Source organism: Lissotriton helveticus, chromosome 3_1 (assembly GCF_964261635.1).
Source record: "Lissotriton helveticus chromosome 3_1, aLisHel1.1, whole genome shotgun sequence".
NCBI lineage: Eukaryota > Metazoa > Chordata > Amphibia > Caudata > Salamandridae > Lissotriton > Lissotriton helveticus.
Window position 1 is genome coordinate 1,301,001,903 of NC_136061.1, and position 19,341 is coordinate 1,301,021,243.

The following is a 19,341-nucleotide window of genomic DNA, read 5'->3' on the forward strand; positions in this document are numbered from 1 at the left end:
TGCTTGCTTACGGTCCAGGGAGGACCTCGCCTGGCAGTTCGGGATGAACTGCTCCCATGGGGAGTATGGTCAAGACTGCTAGCATTGTAGCATTGTAGGCAAAACAAATGATGGATTGGGATGCAACCAGGATGATTTCCAGTGGCTGAGATTCATTCTAGCATTCCATCCATCACCTTGTTGTTTTTGCATCCGGTCCATAAGTAAGCGATGGACAAGCTACAATCACGTATGGTAAATAATATATATTGCAGGGGCAGCTAAAGTGCTGTCGGCACGGAAGACCTAAAAGCTGGGAGGGGGTGCCCTATTAAACATCATCACGCATGTACACTCCTAAAGCACATACATTCTTTTGGAACCACTGGGGAATAGAGCATCCACATGGCAAGCAGGGATAAATTACACATTTTTCATATATTTGTATGAGGAAAATTACCGAATTTGCAGAGAGCCACAATATTCCTACCGCTCAGTGGTACCATACTGATTTATACTTATGACTATTTTCTTAATATTTTGTAGTTTTACATTGTACTAAATTGACACTAGAATGATTTACATGAGTAGCAGATTACATTAAAAAGAAAGTTGTCATTTTTTAGTTTTTGGGGTCATGGAGATTAAGTAATTTCAAACTTTCTCTCAACAATACAATGTACACGGCTCTGGCCCTTAAAATACAACTGCTCGGATTTTTACACAGTGCTTAATACTACACTTATAAAGTGCTTTTGAAAAGATGTTTCTATTGCCCAAATTAATGCTACTCAGTTTATCAACCTTTGAAAAATGGAATGCGGATTATGCCCTGCAGGATTTTAATTTGCCATTCATTTTCCACACTTATAATTATATAAACACACACACGTATCATTAACGTTATTATTCAAAGCAAAAAAAAAACTTGTGTGCACATTTAAATAACACTTTAAAACCGACATCTGCTTTTGTTTTATTACAAAAATACATTTAAACATACTACTTAAAACAGTATTACTGTGCCTCTTCACGGATTCCAGAACAGATTTCGATGAGGCGCAAGAACAACCATACATGAACAGCGCTTTCCGGGAGGTACAGACGCAAACATTTCATCCCTCTGACGCCGGGGATGTACAAACGGCTAGAACACTGGCTTCTCCCGCGCCTGCTGGGAGACGACAACCGCTGCCCTAGGTCCTCCCCCACACCCTCCCTGCTCCTCCAAGCTCCTAAAGTATTCTCCACTCCTGGCCTGAGCTCCGTCCCTCGTCCCAAATCGGACCAGGGGCTACCTCCGGTCCGGGAGCCGCGAGACACCAGGACAAGTAGTTTCAGTGGTGTGTCTCTCAGACTCGCCGGCGAATTGGCGTGTGACGTCAGCGCGTCGCGTCCGCGTCAATCCACGTACTCCAGTGCTCCAATCCGATGCAGCTCCGCATAAACCAGTTATCTGAGCTCCCGTAGTACCCAGCTGGTGGTGGCAGGAAGCATTTTACCCCTCGATAATATGTTGTCAAGTTCACGGACCTGTGACGCTACATGAAATGGAATCTAGCAGACCGCAGGAGATGCCATCCGGAGACTTGGGAGCCAGCTTATTTTTTTGGCTCATGACCAAAGTAACCGGAAGCAGAAGGCTCCTTTTGGTCGGGGTATTGCTAAGCTGTCTTCTATTCTTGCATTTACTGGTCAACATCTGGCTGCTTATTTTCTTGACTTGCGTTATGGCTGTCCTTGGAAGTAAGATGGGATCGCAGGCAATCCTTGACTCCCGTAACCATGTCCACTTGGAGCGGTTCATCATTCCACAAACCTGCCAGCAGAGCCAAGATGCTGAGATCCAACTGGACAAGGAGATCCACCTGACCATTCAGAAGATTATCCAGGACTTTGTTTCATCATGGTACCGGACACTGAGCCGTGAGAAGGGTTTTGAGGAAGAGGTGCGGAGTGCCATGATGTGCTTGGCTGCAGAGCTGAAGAGAAGAATGCGACTGGTGGATAAGACTGTGCTGACCCGGAAGTTTTTGGTTTTGAGTGGATGCCACCTACAAAGCTACATGAAGGCCAAGGAGGCAGTGGACAGGCGAGACAGTACTGGGCCCCCTGACCCAGCATTGCGCCCTGCGCGGCTCTGGCAGGAGTATACACAACTCAGCCACCCACATCCAGCCCTTCGCAGTTCAGCCACGGAGGTGAGTTATGCCCGAGGAATTGTGGATCTGCTACTGGACGTCTTGGTCCCCAAGCCTCATCTGGAAACAAGAACCGGCCGCTATGTGGTAGTTGAACTCATAACCTGTAATGTTCTACTCCCCTTAATTGGCAAGATGTCCGACCCTGATTGGATCAATTTAATTCTTACAGATGTTTTTGCCAAAGCAGCCATTAAGGTACAAGCCAAGGAGGAGGAACCTCGTGTGGATCAGCCACCTGTTCCAAAGTCTCTTCCTCTAAAAGTGCAGGTAGAATCTGTACAGGACGAGGCCCTTCCGACTCCCAAGGTTGCTGAACTTTCAAGCTATGATGTGGTGGACGGTACAGAAGATGTACAGGAGGAGACAGTGGACAGTCAAGAATCACACTACATTGACCTCACTGTTGAACCTAGTATCCAGACTCTTAAAGACGGAGTCATTCCAACCCATTACTTGCAATCCAAGACTCTGAGCCTTCTCTTTCTCTGTGAGGATTCAGAGCCAGAGTCTCCTATGTCAGATATGGGAAAAGACTCAGACTCTCTGGTTCTAATAGGCTCAGAGGAGCTATCCACAGATTGCTATCAGGATGCTCTAACACCAGTGGAATCCTCCATGGTGGTCTTGGGCCCAGAGGATGATATTGAGTCTGATAACAGACTGTTGGAACAACCCCAAACTGGTGCTTCAGCCCTGTTGACCCCACAGAGTGCTTGCCCTGAGATCTTGGTGAATACCTTAGACACTGAAGAAGCAGCAAAACAACATTATTCGGTACCTAGTGTGGAAGACATGGGGAATGTCCCCCTGAAGCCCCCAACCTCTTTGGAGAAGGAGAAGTGTGTGTCACCTTCTCAGAGCCCCATGGAGGGCATGCCCAGTGCACCCCTACTCAGCTCTTCTCCCATTGTACCCATTAACGCCTTCAGCTTTGTGCCCCTTAGTAGCCCAGATGGACCAGTGGTGATTCAGAACTTAAGGATTACTGGCACTATCACTGCCCGAGAACACAGTGGAACTGGTTCCCACCCCTACACTTTATATACAATCAAGGTAATACTAAGCTTTTTTTATTTATATGATGTTTTTCATTCAGTTGCTTCATTCTGTGGTGCAGTGTATCATGCACAGCTTTGTTTGGTTGTGCTTGGTATGTTGTGAAAATGCCTTAGCTCAGGGCCGTCCAAATGTGAAGACATGAGGGTTGCATTAATCCCAGATTTTCAGAATGTCTATTTGCGATAAATTGCCATACAACAAATATATATAGTGATCGTTTAGACTGTGGTTTTCTAAACATTTTACATCGAACCAGTCTTCTTATAGCTAGGCTGTACTCCCCTATCCTAGCTGGTAGTACTACCACACGATCTTAAACTTTATTTTCCCAACCTGTAGTTGTGGATCTTCCTGCAGTACCACTATGCAGATATATTTGAATGAAGCCCTTTTGTTAGGTATAGGCGGCTTACAAAATGCGTCTTCCCTTTGTTGTCTTGTCAAATAATTCCACTGCAATGGCCTATTGTGGTTGAGAGCGAGCAATTAGTACAGTGTCGAAGGAGCCAGCTAATGTAACTCTTCCACCCGTCACTGTAGCCACAACACGGGACACCACGCCCTACTGCTGAGTGATGCTCTCTTATGAAAGCTGGAGTTTCATCAAGTCATTTGCCCTATCCCAGCAAATTTACACCTGAGCAATGGAAGACAAAAAAGCCCACAAGCTAGCTATCACCTCAGGGGGATGACTTTACTACTAAATAATTTACAGTTCAGCTAATAGCTCTACAACTAAGCTTAAATACAAGCCCAGAAGCTTGTCATAGACTCATTGGTCTAGAGCATGGGTACTCACAAACTTTCTCTCGGGGGCCAAATTTACAGTGTGGTTTGTGTCTGAGGGCCGCACCAGTAGGGGCGGGGTCAGTGGGGGAGGGGGCAGGGCTAGAGCAACAAAAAAAACTGTGACCATGAGGTTGATCACAGGTCCCTGCAACGGACGCCTTCGTCCACTGAGCCACCAGACCCGGCACACACACATCTCTCTCTCTTTCTTTATCTCTATCTCTCTCTAGCTCTCTCTTCCTCTCTCCCTGTCTCCCGCTGTCTCACTCACTCTGACTGTCTCACTCCCTCTCTCTCCCTCTCACTCCGACTGTCTCACTCCTTCCCTCTCCCTCTCTGTCTGTCTCTCTCTCCCTCCGTCTGTCTCCCTCCCTCTTTCTGTCACCCTCCCTTCTCCCTCCCTCTGTCTCCCTTCTCCCTCCATCTCTCTCTGTCTCCCTCCGTCTCCCTCTTCCTCCCTCCATCTGTCTGTCTCCCTTTCCCTCCCTCCACCTGTCTGTCTCCCTCTGTCACCCTCTGCCTCCCTCCCTCTGTCTCCATATGCCTGTCTCCTTCCCTCTGTCTCCATATGCCTGTCTCCCTCCCTGTCTCCCTCTCTCTCTCACCCTTCTCCCTCCATCTGTCTCCCTCCGTCTGTCTCCCTTCTCCCTCTGTCTGTCTCCCTCCCTCTTTCTGTCACCCTCCCTCTGTCTCCCTCTCCCTCCCTCCCTCTGTCTCCCTTCTCCCATCTGTCTCCCTCCGTCTGTCACCCTCCTCCCTCCGTCTGTCTCCCTGTCTGTCTCCCTCCCTCTGTCTGTCTCCCTCTTTCTGTCTGTCTCCCTCTTTCTGTCTGTCTCCCTCGCCCTCCCTCCCTCCCCCTCTCACTGTCTGTCTCCTTCCCTCTGTCTGTCTGCCTCCCTCTCTATTCCTTTCCCTCCCTCTCCCTCTGTCTCCCTCCCTTTTCCTCCCTCCCAGTGCCCCAGCACATGTATCTGTAAGGGGCTGGCATTACCATAATTCCCCTAAAAGGGAGCGCCAGCATCTTGTTCATTGTGATGCTGGGACTGAGAAACGTTGCCTGTTTTAAAAACAATGTGGTTTCTAAAGACACTGCCCTAAGCACTAGCGCTGCTTGTCTGAAGGACCGCAATACTTTGGCAGTTTCAATTGCTTACCTGCATTGGACTGAGTGGTCCCAATACTCCTGCACTGCAGGAATTGCCAGCAATAACATAATTACTCGAACACAAGCGCACCAGCGCTTCAACCTGCACTGACTGCAGGCAAGTTTGGAATGCGTCTATGTAACTAAGAAACCTTTTTGATTTGAACACCAGACGGTGTTTCTGGATTCTGCACTTGCTGCTGCTCTGGCCAAGCACTTGCTATTTGATCACTGTAATTAAGATAGAGAGTAAAGTAATCTCGATGTAAGCTCTGTCATTAAATAAACACTTGATGACAACATTAGAGACAGCAGGCGAGATACACATAGGTGGTGTCAAGCCCCCGATGTTTCTTTCTGTCTCCTTTCCCTCCCTCCCTCACCCTCTCCCTCCGTCCCACTACCTCCCTTTGTCACCCTCTTCATCTTACCCTGCGTGTTCACCTCACCCTGCGTGTGTCAGCCTGGGCCGAGACAGCCTCCTGGCACACACAGCCCCACCCGAGCACTTCACAGGTCTTTAGAAAGACCATTTGTATGTTAATGAGGCCTTGCTGTACTTAACCTCTTCTTAGGCCCCTGCAGCTCCACTATCATTGGAATCACCCGGCGGCCGGCCCCCACAGAGCAACAGAGTCTCTCAGACTCGCGCTGCAGCAACCAGCAGTGTTTGAAGACACGATTACATTTTTTTTTTAAAATACAACACGGGTACGATGTCAGGAAGGTCAGCGGGCCGCCAGGGAAGGCTTGTCGGGCCGCCACTGGCCCACGGGCCGTACTATGAGTACCCATGGTCTAGAGCTAACACATTTTTCCTAGGCCATTGAGATAACTCAAAAGCCAAACCACTGACTTTTGAGACTATCATCATCAACACGTCTGGGTGATTGGGCAAACTCCATCCATTGAAAAACTAGGAGGAGATGTGCAGCACACCCTTATCATTATATACACGGCCAATGTAGAAGCCTTAGACCCATGAAATCAATTTTTCATGTACTTATTTTCTTTCAACACCAATTTTTCTTATATCTACTCCATATATTCAAACACAAAAGCAGAGTCCACATTAGTTGATATCTTCAAATGATGTTTTTCTTTTTATTATTCTTTTTTTCCTCTTTATAGTATTCAATCCAGACAAGAACTTCCACTTTTGATAACACCGCCAACACGTGTTTCGTCTACCATAGACTTTGTCAAGGCTGGAATGTAATACATAAGACAGTTTCGATAACGGAGAATTGAACAAGAATAATATTACATGAAGTTCAATCTTAGTTCATTGAAGACACAATGTTAAAAATTGTTCTTTAAGATGAAATGTCAAGAAAAAAAGTCAAGAAAAAAGATCCAAAAAAGAAATAATATCATATTAGGTGTTTAAGCATTGTGCAGAAAAAAGAAAATGCCAAGCACATAAATAGATCATAGTGGTGTATAGACAGAAAATAACTACCAAAGAATTCCATAGAGGTAAGGCTGTTGCTTTACTTCTGTAGGTCCAACACCCACAGTTATGTGAAAAGAAGAAAGATTATGAAAGTTGGTATATCAAGTGGCTTGCTAGAAACGGAGCCTGATCTGAAGTAAGTAAGGACCACTCTAAAGCAGTTGACATGCATCATTAAAAGTTTATATATGACACCTACCATAAGGTGTGATACAGATAATTCAAACAAATTTCCTATGAATCTGGCGTAGTAAAGTTGTGCGGCTTTTCTTACTCCCTAAACGAATCTGTGTGGAGATTATTGAAAAGCCTATTATAAATGCTGATACAGACTATGGTTGGTCCTAAAGAGAAATGCCTCAGTCAGGCCACAGAAAACAAACAAGAGTTATCCTGATCACATCACATTCAAATACTTAACTACTAATTCACAATGTCCTAAGCATTTCAAGACTTCGTTTATATACAGCCTATTTGTAAGCACTTGGTTGACCCCACATTATATGACATATTTGCCAGGCCTAATCATTATGTATTCTCTGCCAGTCATCATTAAGTCGTTGAAGATCGGCGATTGCAAGAACAACACAATCCGGACCCCTACAAAGTATGCAAATATGCCACTCGATAGCACAAAGTGTTCCGTCTCATAAGTATCAAATAATCTTATAGTAAGTAGTTAATACAGCTTTTGAAGAAAAACACCTACTTACAGCCTTATTACACAAGAGTTACATGTGTTCTTACAAGATTGAATATAAACTAGAAGAGCTGTATTCATTTGTCTACAACCTGATATTTTGGATTGTTTGGTAAAGATTTATAAACAATTTATTTTTCACTGGAGTTTAAAATTGTTTAAATATATATGATGTGGACTACTAAGATGTTTATTCAATGACTAGTATATTTATATTCCCTACAGAATGAGATAATATGGTTAAATTGGTCAGACAACCTTTCAAAGGTTCTATAAAGTACAATTGCATGGGATTTTGCGCATAACAAGATCGTTGCGCTATACTTATATTCATCTTACTTATATTTTAGATTAATACTTTTGGATTTTAGCAAAAGAACTGACGACGTATAAGGCTTCTTTACTCCATTTTCTGTCACGAGCATAATAAGGCTGAAAGTAAGTTCTTTTTTTGACTATTTGCAAAAATCACTTAGTTTAAGACTGTTTAAATTTGCCAGATGGAACATTTTGTTTATCGAGTGACATTATGTTGTCACATAAATCGTCACGCCAGAACTATACTCGCACTGGTGTGTATATATAAGGTCAATACCGGTAGGCCTTTTTGGTTGTAATTTGGACTATATGTATACTTTGTAGGGGTCCAGATTGTGTTGTTCTTGCAATCGCCGATCTTCAACGACTTAATGATGACTGGCAGAGAATACATAATGATTAGGCCTGGCAAATATGTCATATAATGTGGGGTCAACCAAGTGCTTAAATTAAGTCTTGAAATGCTTAGGACATTGTGAATTAGTAGTTAAGTATTTGAATGTGAGTGATCAGGATAACTCTTGTTTGTTTTCTGTGGCCTGACTGAGGCATTTCTCTTTTTATCAGGATGCTAGGACCAACCATAGTCTGTATCAGCATTTATAATAGGCTTTTCAATAATCTCCACACAGATTTGTTTAGGGAGTAAGAAAAGCCGCACAACTTTACTACGCCAGATTCATCGGGAATTCGTTTGGATTATCTGTATCACACCTTATGGTAGGTGTAATATATAAACTTTTAATGATGCATGTCAACTGCTTTAGAGTGGTCCTTACTTACTTCAGATCAGGCTCCGTTTCTAGCAAGCCACTTGATATACCAACTATCACAATCTTTCTTCTTTTCACATAACTGTGGGTGTTGGACCTACGGAAGTAAAACAACAGCCTTACCTCTATGGAATTGTTTGAAAGTTCTTTTCTGTCTATACACCACTATGATCTATTTATGTGCTTGGCATTTTCTTTTTTCTGCACAATGCTTAAACACCTAATATGATAATATTTCTTTTTTGGATCTTTTTTCTTGACTTTGTTTCTTGACATTTCATCTTAAAGAACAATTGTTAACATTGTGTCTTCAATGAACTAAGATTGAACTTTATGTAATATTATTCTTGTTCAATTCTCTGTTACCGAAACTGTCTTATGTATTACATTCCAGCCTTGACAAAGTCTATGGTAGACAAAACACGTGTTGGCTGTGTTATCAAAATTGGAAGTTCTTGTCTGGATTGAATACTATAAAGAGGAAAAAAAGAATAATAAAAAGAAAAACATCATATGAAGATATCAACTAATGTGGACTCTGCTTTTGTGTTTGAATATATGGAGTAGATATAAGAAAAATTGGTGTTGAAAGAAAACAAGTACATGAAAAATTGATTTAATGGGTCTAAGGCTTTAACATTGGCCGTGTATATAACGATAAGGGTGTGCTGCTCATCTCCTCCTAGTTTTCAAAAAGTTTGTGTGTGCAACCTTTCGGTTGCAACGATTGGTGCCTCTTGGGTAGTAGGTACCAGGAGGAGTAAAATAGCACCTCTCTATAAAATTTACTTATTTGTATTGACTTGATTCTCCTGTGTTGACACTGTAATTTGTGTTTTGGATGTGCGATTCCATCTCTTATCTTGGCATAAGGGCACACAACTACCTTTTCTGTTACTGAATAAACTCCATCCATTGAGAGGATGCTCTGTTTTTGGCCACACTGAAAAGAAAACCCCAACACTCAACCTCAACACTCAGTCAGGTGCTTGGACAGTGCTACAGCTTTAGAAAGGTGAATGGTCTTATTACACAAACCTTCAACGAGAACAACAAGGATTGCCTTGTACCTTTATCACTGAGTATCAGAGTTAGACTCCTATATATATAATTATCAGCCATGCGGCCTCCAGTGTGGAGAACCTGACCTTATAGGCCAGGCGGCGCAGGGCACGCCTAAGATCTCCGAGTTCACCTGCCTCGACCGACAGAGACACGAGACACTCTGTTAGGCGTAGAAAAGTAGTTTTATTAGCTGCAGCTAAGCACAGTTATCTAAGAAGTACCACACAGGTAGGTTCTCAAGAGACTGCTACTTCAATCTGTGGCGCACAGTCTATTATACAACACAAGTTTACAATGACAACTCCCAATATACACAAAACTGACAAATAGGAATAGTTCGAAAACAAGCTATCGGATGTCTAAAACACACCCTCCTTTCAGACCCCGTGTGCTCTCCTCCCATCAGGTTAATCAACACTAGTGCCCGTAATTCAATTTGCAGGTGGCAAAACATGTGTAGAATGCTTCAAAAGAAGGGCTATGTAACAAGAGAACACACGAAGAGAATAGTGAAGGCCAGTTAAATAAGATAAGGTAGAGAAGAATGGTGGGACCCAAACAGTGGAGTAAGTCATGGATTAATCAGTCTAGACATGGCTTTGCGAACTCGGCCAGACCCTGACATCAGTATCGCACACAAGGACAAAGGTTGTTCTTTAGCGAGAAAAACATGGAGCAGCTGAAAACGGCAGAAAGACCATTTTACCGCGTTAGCCGTGCTGCCTGAGTGAGGCAACATAAAATGGCGACTAAACACAAAATGGCGGCTATAGCGAAGCGGGGCCGAAAACTACGTAACCTCAGACCCTCCTTTTGCCATACTCAGGCAATGCACAAAGGAACTCATGTTAGTCTGAGTCAATATCAATGGTCATGAGGTCACTGAGATGTTGTTGCACCATCATCTTAATGTGTTCTGTGTGCTGTGCTACTGGTTTGGAGACACAGATCGTGGCACAGAGTTCACAAATGGCTGGACCACACTGTAGACAAAGACAACAAGAAAAGACGAGTGCTAAAATCATTCCAAGGAAAGTTAGCACTTTCCATCCCCAAGTGGACAGTAGTCCCCAAAACCATCCCATCACAGACCAATCTCCAGTATCTTGGTGAATAGACTCAGAGATGACATGTAGCTTAGAGATGGCTTGGTATACTGTAGGGGCATTGTCAGGAATATAAATGCAACAACTAGACCCAATCAGTTTACAAACTCCTCCTTTATCTGCAAGGATTATGTCTAAAACCATTCTATTCTGTAAAGTCATAAGTCGATCCGCCTGAAGCTCAGCAGTCAAAGTCTTTAATGCTCCAGAAGTTACATTGATTGTGGCATCAACCACGCGGACCAACTGTCTGATATTTTTGCTATTGGCCATCGGACCCCAAAAGGGAAGAAACCCTTTCAGAAAATCCCCTCCTTCTTGCCCTGTTGTATCTTCCGAATCTACAACTCCTCTAGCAACTCTTTTTTATGATAATCAGCAGGAGCAGTATATGTAGGAGGGAGGAGAAAAGCTATATAACACGTCCCCGAGAAGTATGGGGGAAGCCATGTATAAGCTTTGTCATGACAGATAAAATATGTACCTTGCGATGCCACTAATGGTGCGGGGGTAGAAGGAGTATAGACATAAGTATGGGAGCAATTGCTCCTCTCTTGCTTAGTTTTGGTATTCTGGCCATTTATTTGCAAGCACAAACAACCTCTTTGGGGTAATACCCAAATTGGCGTAGAACTCTGTTGCTTGAGCTTGTCAGTGAGGCTGAGAGTATAACGAGTTATATTCCACCCATCGTATGCTCTCTTCTCGTCTTTAGGAATCTTGATAACATCAGCAATCTTTGCCATCGTTACAATGCCCTTTATCAATGAACTGTGACTGAAATCCACTCCACCATTATAGGATCCACCAGAAGGGTATCGAAGTAAGTTCTGGTATGCATTGGAAAACATAGCCAGATAGGCCCAAGCAGAACCTTCGTATGAGAAGGGGAGGACTAGATACGGCATCCCTCTTTGTGTATTATGTGGTATGAGACCACATACCCAACAATCAGTAACATTTACTATCAATTGATGCTGGTGTAACAGTTGAATGAACGAATTGTTAAGATATTCCATTCTTCTCATTTGCTCGTGGTCTGGGAGTGAGTAAAATTTATGCGGAGAAACAGTAGTAGAGGGAGTTAGAGGGGCAGAAGCGGGAACAGGTACCAAATGTAGGACGTGAATAAACCATCCTATGCATGCTAATAAACTACATAAACATACCAAAACACATAGTGCTACGCCACAACAACCGAATAATAATTTCTTATAATGAGCTCTCTTCATCATTTTAATGTCACTTCCTTTATCTGTACTATCCATTACTCTAAAGGCGTTGCTCACAATAATCTTCCTTAATCACTTGGCTGTGATTGTTAGCCGTCCTATGACACTGCAAGTCCTGTTGACCTAGTCACTATTCAGGTCACAGCTCAAGACTCCTACCGTGACCCTGCAACTTGATGGGCAAGGGAAAAAACGTTTCTTTATAAACAAAATAAAAGGAAACCAAAATTAATTGTCTTTAGGCAATTTCTTTCTCAGATTGTATCATCTCTTTCCAGGCGTTGTTTGGTCCTTGAATAAATGTTCAGGATCTGTAGTGTTAAGTCTCAGGTGCACAGGTACAGCTTCTTGTAAGACGTCATCATCCTCCTCTGAGCTAGTCCAATCCAGGCGTGCACTGCTGAAAGGTACGAAACTGGGTACCTTCTCGCACTCACTATCACCGATACCTTCTCGGACCCACTGGTCATAAGGTAAAGGCAATGGTACCCTTTTGCAATGCACGCCGTGGATCCAGTTATTCTTTCCCAGGACCTTAACAGCTGTACGAGTTGTGAGTAACACTTGTCTCGGCGGCCCCCAGCGAGGTTCCAAGTTCTTTTTCCTCTGGAAATTCTTCAGACACACCCAATCCCCAGGCTGGATGGAGTGTCCGGGATCTGAGGAGGCCTCCAGTAAAGCGTTTTGGACCTGTTGACGAATAACATGCAATTTAGTGGTGAGATCATGCAAATAGTCAAATAACAGCGGGTATGGAATATCTGAGTACTTTTTGGGTCTGGGGACTCCCCAGACATTAGCTGGGCGTCCGAACACAATCTCGTATGGGCTAAGCCCCAAACGAGAATGAACAGTTGTTCTAGTAGAAAGGAGTGCCAAAGGCAAGGCATCAGGCCAAGAAAGGCCCGTGCTGGCCTGAATCTTTGCTAACTTAAGTTTGAGAGTGCCATTATAGCACTCTACCAGACCTGCTGACTGAGGATGGTTTGTCGCATGGAATTTCTATCTAATGCCTAGACCCACACACACCTTTTGCATAATTTGACCTACAAATTCACTTCCATTGTCACTCCAGACAATGCGCGGCAAACCAAATCTCTGGAAGAATTCTTTCAAAAGTATTTTTGCAGTGGACAGGGCAGTGTTGTCCTTTAGGGGGTAGGCCTCTATCCATCTGGAAAAGGCACAAACCACCACCAGGACGTACTTGAGATTATTGAAGCGTTCCATATGGATATAGTCTATTTGCAGTACCTCGAATGGGTACGTAGGGGGTGCAAAATGACCTGCTGGAGTTGGAGTTCCCTTTCCTGGATTGTGCATCAAACAAACAATGCAATGTTTCACCACATTTTCTGCACATTTAGGAATACCCTTATTCTGCCATACTGGAGCTAAAAGCTTACATATACCCCGTGCATTAATATGGGCTGGTCCATGGGCCATAGTAACTACAGGCAGGACATACGCATCTGGTAGCAACTATCGTTGATGTTCTGAAAATTCCGTCCAACATCCCGTACTAATCAACATTCCCGTACTTTCTCTCCATGTACTTAATTCTTTCTCAGTGGCCTCCTTCTGATTCGCTTTCACACTTTCCACTATGTCTTCACACATACCAGCTTCTGCGACCCATCTAGCAGGGCCCGCAACATACATGCGACTTTCAACATTCCTCGCTGTCTCCTTCGCTATTTCATCTGCAAATGCATTTCCTTGACCGACGTCATCAGTAATCTTTTTATGTGCACTGCACTTTACAATCGCTATTTGAGTAGGCAAAGCAAGTGATTCAAGAAGGTCAGTTACCAACTGACCATGCTGTATCTTGGTGCCGTGGGAGGTAAAGAATCCTCTTTCCCTCCACAAACAACCAAAACTATGGGCAACGCCAAATGCATACTGACTGTCAGTATAGACAATCACTCTTTTTCCTTTCGCCAATACACATGCTCTTGTCAACGCAATCAATTCTGCAGCTTGCGCTGAGTTATGAGAAATGCGTGCAGTTTCTACCACTGTGTACAAAGTCGTTACTGCATAAGCAGCTGTGGTTTCACCATTAGGAAGCTTGAAACAAGACCCATCTACCCATAGGATCCCATCCGGATCCACAAGTGGTGTATCCTTCAGATCTATTCGACCCTTTGTTTCTTCTTCAGTGCGAAGAAAACAATCATGCTGATCTTGTATATGGTTCGCATCCAAAGTAGGCAACAATGTTGCTGGATTCAGAACATTACATCTTTTTATGTGTATATGGCTAGCTAGAAGTGTCAACTCATATCCAGACAAGCGAGCACTCGTTAAGTGCTGAGTTTTCGTCCTGTTAAGAAGAGTATCTACTGCATGTGGCATCATAACATTAAGAGTATGATCTAGCACTTGTACAGCAGATTGACAAATAGAAATTTCCGCTGCTGCTGTTGCTCTAAGGCAACTAGGTAATGCCTTAGCTACCGGATCTAATGTTGCAGAAAAATAGGCACACGGCCTTTGTTTGTCGCCGAATTGTTGCGTCAATACTGATAATGCGCAACCTTCCCTTTCATGGACATAGAGCGTGAAATGTTTACTGTAATCTGGAGTACCCAACACAGGAGCTGAACACAAGGCAGTACGTAAATCTGTAAAACTCTTTTGACATTCATCAGTCCAAGGCAGAGGCTGGGGCGTATCCTTAAGTGTAAGTGCCAACAGAGGTTTAGCAAGTAGGGAAAAATTTGGAATCCACTGTCTACAGTAAGAGGTAATGCCTAAGAAAGCACGCACTTCTCTTTGTGTGGACGGTACAGGCATCCGTGCAATTGCATGAATACGTTCTGGAGTCAATCGCCTTCCCTCCTTCGACAAGAGATGACCTAAATAGGTAACCTCTTGTCGACAATATTGTAACTTGGAAGACGATACTTTATGATGTAAATCAGACAAATGTCGTAAGAGCGATACAGTTGCAGTTTTACAAACATTTTCCGAATCAGCAGCGATCAACAAATCATCCACATATTGGATAAAAGTGGCACCGGAGGGTAAAGAAAAGGTGTCAAGCTGAGACTTTAAAGCTTGACTATATATAGAAGGACTTTCACAATAGCCCTGAGGTGCACGCTTAAACCGGAAGCTTCGGCCTCCGAGAGAGAGGCCAAAGAGATCCCTATTTTCTTCAGCAATAGGAATGCTAAAGAAAGCATTTTTAAGATCAATAACCGAGAACCAGACTGCTGAAGCAGGAATCATAGTAAGCAAAGCTGTTATATCTGGCACAACAGGGAACTGAGGGACAACAATTTTGTTGACCTCTCGAAGATCAATTACAAAACGGTACACGGGTGGCTGAGAGGGATCAGCACGTTTGAGAATAGGTAAAACAGGGCTATTGCAAACATTCCCTCTAGTTTCTTCAACCACACCCTTCTGAACCAAATCATGAACAATGGCCAACAAAGCTCTCTCACCATCACTAGATATTTTATATTGAGGAACTCGTGGCATCTTAATATTATCTTTAACAGTAATCACATATGGTGGAATTTGCAATAAGCCAACATCATTCGGACCCACAGCCCAAAGTGTAGCAGGAAGTGAACGCAACTCGGGTGGTAGCTGTTCTTTAGATACATACATCGGAAAAGTTAGTTTATCACCCAAAGTGAGGTGCACGCCAGAGGGTGAACAATACAGTGTAGCATGTAAACGTTTCAATAAGTCCAAACCCAATAAATTCTCACCGCATCCTGTCGTTAAAAGGAGTGGAGCTTCCAAATCGTATGGACCAATGGAAATGGGCAAAGGACAAGAAATAGGATTTGAAACTGGGGCGCCAGAGAATCCCCCAGAAACATTGGTTAAGCCAGACAAAGGTGCCCCAGGGAGTGTAGAATGCATTATGGAACTTCTCATTGCACCAGTATCCAAGAGAAATGGTTCTGTAACACCTAATGCCATAACATTAACATAAGGTCCTTCCTGATCTACTGGAACTGATACGACTCCCTTACTTTGCCTATGGCTGTCCTAGCTAGTATGAAAATCAACGTCCTCATTATCGAAACAATAGTCATCATTGTAGTATTGTGCAGATTGAGAATTCTGCTGATCAAAATAATTTGTAGAATCCTGGGGGGGAGAGGGACGTCGTTCCTGCATCGACGCACCACGACCCCTACCTCTGGATATGGATCGAGAATCACCACAACCCCGTGGTGCTAATGGTCCACCATACCGCTGTAATAAAATTGGACAAGTATTCTTAAAATGACCATCTTCCTTACAATAGGCACATTGATTAGGGCCCAATGGAACTCGTGGAACTGAGGGTACTGGCTTCTGTAACAACCTCTGAAACTGTGGGGGCTGTGGAAATTGGGGCTGCGCAGAACGAGGGGGATAAGCCTGTTGCAGAAGGACTTTAGTTTTTAAGTCTTTAGTCTTTTTCTCCGCTTTCTCCTTATCTTCCTTATCCCTATTCTCATAATATTGAGCAGGAGCCAATATCTGAGCAGTGGAAGAGACAGCCCACAAACTCTCTGATTGTTTTAATTTATGCAATAATTCTGGAAGTAAATTAAAAACAAATTTGTCTACGAATAATCGCTGTCCACCTTCAGTACTCATGTCTTGCCCACTATGGTCGATGAAAGTCTCCTCGAAACGAGTAAAGAAGTCGGAGACGCTTTCATCCGTCTTTTGCTTACACGCCGCTAACTTATCCCAGTTAACGCGCACGACAGGCATCATAGTTTTCATTAAATCTATTATTCTTCCAGGTAATTCCGTAATCAAGACATCCGGTTTGGCACCACCTACTTGTCCTGCATCCGCAGCTGTAATGGCAGCCCAATCACCACCTAAGGCTGCAGCATGATCCTGCCTACGAATCTTGGTCCATATTGCTTGTGGGCCTATATTTCCCATAAGTAAGTAAATATCTGCCAAATTCATAATACAAGCGTCAACAGTCTGAGACAGCTCTTTATAATACCCAGAAGGATTCTTACGGGGGTCCGGTAAAGACTGTTTAAGTGCCAATACTTCTGACCTTTTCCAAGGGTCATGTACCCATATACGCTGAAAATGAGCAGGAACACCTGGATTAGCACCTGCTTGAGGAACCTCATCTCTCCAGATCGGAGGAACTTCTCGCATAGGATATTGTGCCGTCTTACGACGAACCGCGGGATCAGGCTCAAGAGAACTTTGAGAGAAAAAGGTGGATCGAAAAGTAACAAGCTTCTGAACAGCATGCTCTACAGCAGGACCCACAATAAGTCCCTTATCAAATTGATCCTGTATTTCGAATAAATCCTGAGGAGGTGAGTCTAGATCTACGTCTCCCCATTCTTTAATCAGAGTATTGCACATAACATTAAATACGTATCTCTGTGTGGGCGCGTTCCATTGAAGGAAAGTATCTAAAATATCACGTATACTATACTGTACACGACTCATGATCCAATTATAAGCAAGAGAATCTAATTTAGTCCGTTCTTCCAAATCCGGAAACTGACTACGGGATTGTCTCCTAGACGACGCAGGAGAAAAGTAAAGAGGCCCAAGAAAAGGCGACAAAATACCTGAAACAGTATCGACTAAACGTTGTCGGGCTGTAGGGGAATCTGACACTAAAACAGGAGACAACGTATTCTCTAAAACAGAAGAAGAATCTGTAGCAAAGGAAACGACAGATGGAGAAGGCTGAGGCACAGGAGATTGGGGTACAGATGTCGCTGGCAAAGGGGGCGGAGGTGGAATCACGGGAATAGGCAACTGTGCAGGAACTAAAGCAGCTGGATTAACAGCTGGCTGCAATGGCGGTGCATTAGCACCTAACACATAAGGTGGAGGTAATGTCAACAATGTCAAAAATGTTGTTTTTCCGACACCTCAATCACCTGATCAGCTTCGTCATTTTTAAATTGTTGGGCAGCCTGTAGAATCGACATACTCTGCTCTTTCTTATCTTTCTTCATTTGCTTAATTTCTTTCTGTTTGGCTTCCTTACGCCATAGGCGAAAGGAGTCAAACATTGCCGGCCGGGCTTTCCTCTTGAATAGCTTCGTTTCCAAATTATCTAATATATCGGGCTCAAAAGAACCATTTTGTGGCCACTGTAAAACGCCATCCTTCTTAGTGTAACGGATCCATATTTCATTAAAAACAATAGGACCCAGACCATGTTTCGAATACAGTTCATAAGTAGGAGTTCCAACTGGAGGAATCGGACAAGAGTCCTCCAGCCGGGAATCCCTAGAACAACCAAAACAACAAAATTTATTGAATTTACTAAATCCAGGCATTTCGTAACAAACTGGACTTCCTTACAAACGTCAAGGGATTTTCAGACAATAGAGTCACAGCACAAACGTACTTACCCCTTGGCTTCGGTTAGCGCGCTAATCGAATAACAAAATACAAAAAACAAAGAGAGTGGGCGCTACCCACAAATACTTAACTAAATGCTTTTCTCACGCCAACAGATGTCCGTCTATCGTCTCGCGATACCACTCATCACCAAAGGGCCAAGGCAGGGCGACAGTCAGGGCAGCAGTCGTCAGCAGCCGTCGGGAAGGAGTAGCCACGCTTCAAAAGACCTTCGGTCCACTTCGACATGCAGGGGTCGCTCACGTGGTTCGCGAAATCCTCCAGAATTTTCTTGTGAAGCTCCTCATGACTCTCGGGCAAAACTACTACCGCTGAAGTCACCCACACGTTGGGCCGCCAATTGGAGAACCTGACCTTATGGGCCAGGCGGTGCAGGGCACGCCTAAGATCTCCGAGTTCACCTGCCTCGACCGACAGAGACATGAGACACTCTGTTAGGCGTAGAAAAGTAGTTTTATTAGCTGCAGCTAAGCACAGTTATCTAAGAAGTACCACACAGGTAGGTTCTCAAGAGACTGCTACTTCAATCCGTGGCGCACAGTCTATTATACAACATAAGTTTACAATGACAACTCCCAATATACACAAAACTGACAAATAGGAATAGTTCGAAAACAAGCTATCGGATGTCTAAAACACACCCTCCTTTCAGACCCCGTGTGCTCTCCTCCCATCAGGTTAATCAACACTAGTGCCCGTAATTCAATTTGCAGGTGGCAAAACATGTGTAGAATGCTTCAAAAGAAGGGCTATGTAACAAGAGAACACACGAAGAGAATAGTGAAGGCCAGTTAAATAAGATAAGGTAGAGAAGAATGGTGGGACCCAAACAGTGAAGTAAGTCATGGATTAATCAGTCTAGACATGGCTTTGCAAACTCAGCCAGACCCTGACATCAGTATCGCACACAAGGACAAAGGTTGTTCTTTAGCGAGAAAAACATGGAGCAGCTGAAAACGGCAGAAAGACCATTTTACCGCGTTAGCCGTGCTGCCTGAGTGAGGCAACATAAAATGGCGACTAAACACAAAAGGGCGGCTATAGCAAAGCGCGGCCAAAAACTACGTAACCTCAAGTGTCGGGTCCCATGAACATTTGGGTTAAATCTCCACATCACTTTCTAAGAGTTGAG

The 19,341-nt window shown here is 43.8% G+C and overlaps 1 protein-coding gene across 1 annotated transcript in view; it reads left to right on the top strand.

Annotated features, from left to right (window-relative positions):
- The first annotated feature begins 1,429 nt into the window (after window positions 1-1,429).
- Window positions 1,430-19,341, top strand: part of SNX19 (sorting nexin 19) — a 264,785-nt gene continuing 246,873 nt past the window's right edge. Inside the window, exon 1 of the mRNA XM_078681942.1 lies at window positions 1,430-3,236. Within this exon, the coding sequence (XP_078538068.1) occupies window positions 1,530-3,236 (1,707 nt within the window). The 5' untranslated portion in view covers window positions 1,430-1,529. The remainder of the gene's footprint in view (window positions 3,237-19,341) is intronic.